This window comes from Camponotus floridanus, unplaced genomic scaffold (genome assembly GCF_003227725.1).
Source record: "Camponotus floridanus strain SB8 unplaced genomic scaffold, Cflo_v7.5 scaffold121, whole genome shotgun sequence".
In the NCBI taxonomy this organism is placed as follows: domain Eukaryota; kingdom Metazoa; phylum Arthropoda; class Insecta; order Hymenoptera; family Formicidae; genus Camponotus; species Camponotus floridanus.
The window spans coordinates 374,610-381,098 of record NW_020229239.1 but is presented as its reverse complement, the minus strand read 5'-3'; the positions used below and the strand labels follow the sequence as shown (position 1 = coordinate 381,098).

The 6,489-nt window shown below is 37.0% G+C and overlaps 1 protein-coding gene across 2 annotated transcripts; it reads left to right on the top strand.

Moving 5' to 3' along the window:
* The first annotated feature begins 395 nt into the window (after positions 1–395).
* On the top strand, positions 396–2,884 carry LOC105254500 (protein Fer3-like). 2 transcript variants are annotated; one of them, XM_011263232.1, is made up of 4 exons: positions 396–640; positions 1,286–1,440; positions 2,342–2,501; positions 2,586–2,884. In XM_011263232.1, the coding sequence occupies exons 1-4, from the start codon at positions 428–430 to the stop codon at positions 2,736–2,738; spliced, it is 681 nt and encodes a 226-aa protein (XP_011261534.1). In that variant the 5' UTR covers positions 396–427; the 3' UTR covers positions 2,739–2,884. The 2 variants fall into 2 exon arrangements, with proteins under 2 accessions (XP_011261534.1, XP_011261533.1); XM_011263231.1 differs by having other exon boundaries at positions 1,208–1,440.
* The last annotated feature ends 3,605 nt before the right edge of the window (positions 2,885–6,489 follow it).

Genomic DNA, 6,489 nt, shown 5'->3' with positions numbered 1-6,489 from the left:
TTGTTATGTACTGTGTTTATATCATAACAAATTATCTAATCTTTCAATTTTCTTGCCGCATGTATCACAAATATATTTCCAATGCAAAAAGAAACAAGAGAAAAAGAGGCTCTTTTGACAAGAGAGATTTTTAGAAGTCCAAACATGTTTTTATACATTTTGCCAAACTGAGCTTTGACTTTTGCATTCTGTTCGTATCCATCTTTCATCTTTCGGTCGATATCTAGCGAGATCAGCTCTCGCGGCATCGGTGGGTCGTGTCGAGGCAAGCACCGCCCAACAAGGGTGAAAAGGGATGAAGAGGGTCCAATGTCACGATGGCATCGCGGCGCACGCGTTTCGCGACGAGCGATTTCCGTGTATTCGCGAATCCCGGGGGCGGTTACCTGCGGGGGTGTCTGCGAAATTTCCGAAAACGCACCCTCTCATGCTCTCAGAAGAACGTGACGCTTGGGCCCCGAAAGTCGCAGGACGTTGTCCGGGTGTGTGTGTGTGCGCGCGCGGACACTTACTTTTTTTTAATTTTTTTCCATCCTCGACGAGTGAGCGAACCTGCTGGTGCATCTGCTTGTCGGTGGACAGAAAGCGGGATATGAGCTACACCGAACCGCTGTGGGAGATCAATGGAAATCAAGCACCAGTGAGTCCGCGGCGAGTCCTGGTATCGCGCGCGATGTTTCCGATTTATTTGTAACAATAATAATAAACGGAATCACATTCACATACAATTGAATAGAAATGTATTTTACAGCGCGATATTTTTGTGTTTCTTAAATTATTAAAAAATCGCCCGCGATAAATAAGATTGATGTGATTATAAATATTGCCATTGCATATTTCATCATAATCCACGTGATATTTTATTCATGTGTCTGATATTATAATAACTAACAATAACATCAAGATTAAGATCATCGCATTTATATCAACAGGCAGTATGTTGTGAGAATATTCTTGTTTAAAAATAAAATTTCAAGAAATGCTTATTTCTCAAGAATAGATTCTGAAGAGCCGGATCAACATTAATTAATTGTAATATAAAAATAACGACTGTATAAGTTTTATATGTATTTTTGATAAAAAATATTTAACTATAAAACTGAGGACTCTTAGATATTCGGTTACAACGCACAAACGCGTCAAAAGACGTCAAAATGTCTTTAAAAAAATATCCTAATGTATTAGACGCGCTATAGATATCTTTCAGATACCGGCTTTTGGATTTTTGCGTGCTTCGTGTTGCCTGGACCAACCGATTCTCTCAGATGAAATCTATTCGCGACAGGTAATCGCGGCGGAAATGTCGCAGTACGTCGGTGGTGATATCTCCAGCTACCCGATGTGGGATAGTTCCGTATTGTATCAAGCACAGCCGCCTACCCATCCGCACGTGAACGAGCACGGATTGTACAGGCAACCCTGTGCCCTGTTGCATCAGAGGTAATCTTTTTTTACACAAAATTAAATAAGAAAGTTCTTTATTTTTCATCAGAATAATACCGTTCTTCATCTATTTATCGTATTTGAATAATATTCAAAAAGATCGAGAAATTATGGAGATGCATATAACATGTTCGTTAATAATTATATATTTCATCGTATCGCGATGTCAAAAAGCTGATTGTGAAAGTTGAAAAGTTATGAGAATTGAAAGATATATGAAATATATTCCAGCGTGTCTATTTTCTGGACATCTCAGATTTTTTTCCTACTTGGAAAACATTAAAGAATTCTCATGAAATTTTATTGGAACTCATTGTCAAGGAGTTTTTTAACAAATTCTTTCTTTGATCATTTTATTTTTACATTATAGACAGTCGGCAATCTATCGATAAACAAAGTTGTGAATTATGTGTTTAAGTATATTATAAATCTATTTCTATTATACATCTATTTCTATTTATACATTCAATGCCCTAACAAAATATTAAAAATGTAATACATATTCTTTATTGTAATTTTTATCATAAAAAAATGAAAATGTTTATCCTACGAAAGTTATTTAATATTTTTCAGTACATTTGCAAATCTAACATTGGAAACTTAACTCTGCATTTTTCCTTTATATGAGTGAAAAATACGAGAAAACGCAAACAAAAAAAACTTATTTTAGAAAACTGTTCAAAAAATCTTGAAAATATTCTCTTTTGGATCTAGAATTCACCTAGAATTTTTACCAAAAATATCTAAAAGATCAGGAAATTTTCACTTTTTACAAGATTCGAGTACACAATCTGTACATGACAAACTTGTTTCCAATCGGAATCGCAAGATACGTAATAGATTCTTAATACTGATTATTTTGCCGATGTTTATTTAATCGAGAATTTGGAATTTTCAGTCGTTATACGTCAAACGGCCGTTCGCCGAATCTGCCGTCGTCAACGACGAAGAAACCGAGGCGTCGAGTGGCGACGGTCTCCCAGAGGAGAGCCGCGAATATCCGGGAGAGGCGCAGAATGTTCAATCTGAACGAGGCCTTCGATAAGCTTCGCAGGAAAGTATGAAAAATACTTTTTTTCGGAATAGAGAAGAGACATTTCGCGACATTCGCGCGATTCACGTCTCCCGTGCGATGATTTTAGGTACCGACGTTCGCTTACGAGAAACGGCTCTCGAGAATCGAAACGCTGCGCTTGGCCATCACGTACATCGCTTTCATGGGCGAGCTATTAGGTATCGAGCCAAGTAGTCCGAAACCAGAATATATACCACGAGAATATTACTTGCCGAACTGAATGTCTTCCTTTTGCCTGCCAAAGAGGTGCTGATGCGGATTGATGCGAGATTCATAAATGTTCGAACTACTAATCGGCGAAACATGGTCTTCCATTATTGATTAGTATTATAGTGTTAAATCAAGAGATGCACAAAATTTAACATATGTCCGTATATATATATATATATATATATATATATATATATATATATATATATGTGATACTTCTCTCGTAATATTATACTTGATCCTTTTATCTTCCACTTCTATTAATCTTTTATACTTGATCCTTTTATCCTCCACTTCTATTAATCTTTTCGATACTATATTTCACTATTATTATTAAAACATGATTGCAAAGAAAAAAGAAATGTAAAAAATATAATTTTTAAATCTAATGGAATCTTTTAATGGTGACAAAACATTTTATCTTAATATAGTGTATCGGAAGGATAAAAATCTCACAATCAGTCAATCAAATCTTTCCTTATACTGTGCAGACAATAATTTTATCTCGATTATCGCGTAAATAGAGAAATTTATTGCGAGATATGAAGCGATAATATAAATTAAATTTCTCTAATGTTCTTTTATTATTTGTAATACAGAAATTGTACATTGTAAGATGGCGTTACAACAAAATAAAGAAAGTGTTGCACGCAATTTCTTATATGAAGAAAATTAATTAGTACGAGCGCAACAAGATTCTCTATATATTATAAATTATTTTTATCGATATTAATCGATATTTATTTATCGCGATTCGAAATTGCTCTTGTTGAAACAATGTATATGTATATGTAACTCCATCTTACATCTTGCTGTAATTTCTAATTTGAATAAAATGATTGTATGTTGCTGATTACTGTGTGAAAATAAATGGGTGTAGTATAAAAATAAGTTAAAATAAAGATTTAAATAATAATTGTAATATTTAATACATTTTGTTAGAAGCTACTCTCAGAAGTGAATTCTGGGCTTATATACTTTATTATTGGGATTATATATTTTATTACTGGGATTATATACTTACGTATATAAATTTACAATGAGAAAATTTTGTAAGAAAATAGCACACTCTCTTATGTCATTTGCATAAAATTGAATTTTGTTAAGTTGGATTACACGATTTTTCATAATATTGCATGTTGATGCTTTTACTTAATAATTTATATATTTAGTACAAAAATACTTATCTAATCTATTCATTATTCAATTTAACACAGGTGAAAATTCGTCAATAATTCTCTATCATCGCATGAGAGTATTAAGATCTGCTTTGGCGGCAACGTGCCTTTTAAGCGAGCAAGATTCCAAATTAAGAAAAATCCTGCATATGCATCGTTCGATAGCGGTTCGTCGCGTTACCGTTGGAACCTACGCATCCGACGTTGTTATCAGCATTCCAGAGAAAGAGCATCGAACCTGCTCGAGGTAACTGTTCAGCTTACTCGACGTCGGTATACGACAAATACACCCGCGTCGATTTACCCTCCTTATCGACCTTATATTAAAAGAATAATTCCCTGCGTGAAATCAAAAGGCCGACGAGAGCGGCACTACATTATACGACATTGTCGCTATGGGAGAAGGATAAGGGGGGGAGGGGAAGGGAAGATAAGGGGTTGACCGAGAGGAACCGGTAGCCACCCAAGAAGAGAAGGCGGCTTTCTCTCTGTGCCGACTCGATCGTTTAACAGGACTCCCTCCGCCCTTTTTTTTGCCGATCCTCTTTTTCCCTCAAGGTTGCCACTAAGAGATCGTCCCGGCGAACGAGCGAGAGGAGGAGAGGCAGAACGGGGAGATGTCTTTTACGTTCGGGCGATGCAGGCGAGCTCGTTAGGCTGACGTCTCAATTTTAGATCGGCTATCGAGAAATCGCAGAGGAGAAGGGAGAGAGAGAATGATATCGAGGGTGGGTCCACGTGTGCGTGTTCGCATAAACGCTAGAGCGGGCCACACGCAGTTGCCTTTCATGTATCATAGTATTAATATATAAATACATATTAATAGACAATATATTAATATATTAATATATTAATGTAGACAAATTATATATTATATATAATTACATAAAAAATATATACATGTATATTATGTATAATTTGTCTATATTAATATATTATGTATTAATATAGACAAATTATGTATAATACATGTATGTATGTATGTCATGTATATATGTATATATTTTAATATGCGAATATACGCATTCTAGATGCTTCGGAATAAAGACAAGTTCGAAGACAAGAGAATAAAGTAACAAGCAAGAGAAAGAACAAAGAGAAGAAGAGAGAGAGATGCGGTAAGAGATAGGGAGCGGAGTAAAAGAGCTGTCTATCGGGTTGCGGGTGGGACACGAGAGAACGGGAGCAGGAAAGGGATGGAAAGGGATAGAGGGATGGAAGAAGGAGGAGGAGGAGGAGAAGGGGTGAAGACAACGCGCGCGGTGGTGGCGTCGAGGGTGAGCCCTGCGGGGAAAAGAAGAAACGCGAAGATAGGAGCCTTGGCTCATAATAGGTGGAGAGGCCGGCGCCTCTCGTAGCATCAACCACGTGGCATGCGGCCAACTACTGTCTCCTGATCAATATGCTTACGGGCTACCTCGTCTCTCTTTCTATCCCTTTCCTCTCGCGCCTCTCGGCGACGAGCGGCGGCGGATCAGGAGGCCGCGATGCGACGCGTTGTTATCACGGCGATATCGAATGTATTCGCTTATTCGTGCGTCGAAGGCACCGGGATGTCGTGTCGTCGTGTCCTCTCCTCGAGATCCGCCGCGTCCTGACACGATTGAGAGATCTATACCGTGGCGAATTTCGCTAAAAGTTTAGCCGTATTTCTCGAAAACGAAATTATATCATTTTCAAGTAATATTAATTAATCGGGATAATTAATACTATTACATAACTTACTGGCTCACACTTTAATTTTAAAAAAGTTATATTATTTAACTTTTTTTAATAATCCTTATCATAGTAATTTTATTTAAAAATGAAGAGAGGAATATGATAACTATTGTATCATTGCAATTACATATATGTGAATAATTATTATTTAACAAATCAATGAAAGAAAAGAATATCAATGAGAGAGAAAGAGAGAGAGAGAAATATTATAGATATAAACTATTTTATTTTAATCTGTCAAAAAGGAATTGAAATAGCGAAAATTTCAGCGTGAAAATGTCTCGTAGCCGCGAATATATAAAGATGGATATTATTCTCGCGTGCTTCTAATATATGAAATCCGCGTAACTTCAATCTTTTTTCTCCACTTTTAAAAGGCAATTACAACTCTAGTCACATTTTCGACATTATTAAACGTGGCGTTTTGTGTCACGAATAAACTTACAAATTATTTTCGCGTGTCCTGATAACAATTCTTGCTACCGAGAACTCCGCGATAAACGTCCCGAAGCTTACGACTCTCGTCGAATGGATGGGGTCATTCATTTCCACTCATTATCTTATCATCGGCAAAGTTTCTCGCCGGTGATGTACCGTTGACACCTAACAGGTGGTCCCGTTGGCTCTTTCGCGAACGCCGCTAGAGAGATACATCGAGATCATCGAAGAGCCGGAATCTGCCACGCGTCAGACACGTGGTGACTGATCCAAGTGATTTGTCCGTATCTTTCTTTCTCTCTCTCTCTCACCCCTCTCTCTCTCTCTCTCTCTGTCTCTCTCTCTCTCTCTCTCTCTCTTTCTCCATCTGTATATTTTTCGTCCTTATTCTTTAAAAGTGCGAGTGACATGTACGCTAACTATCAC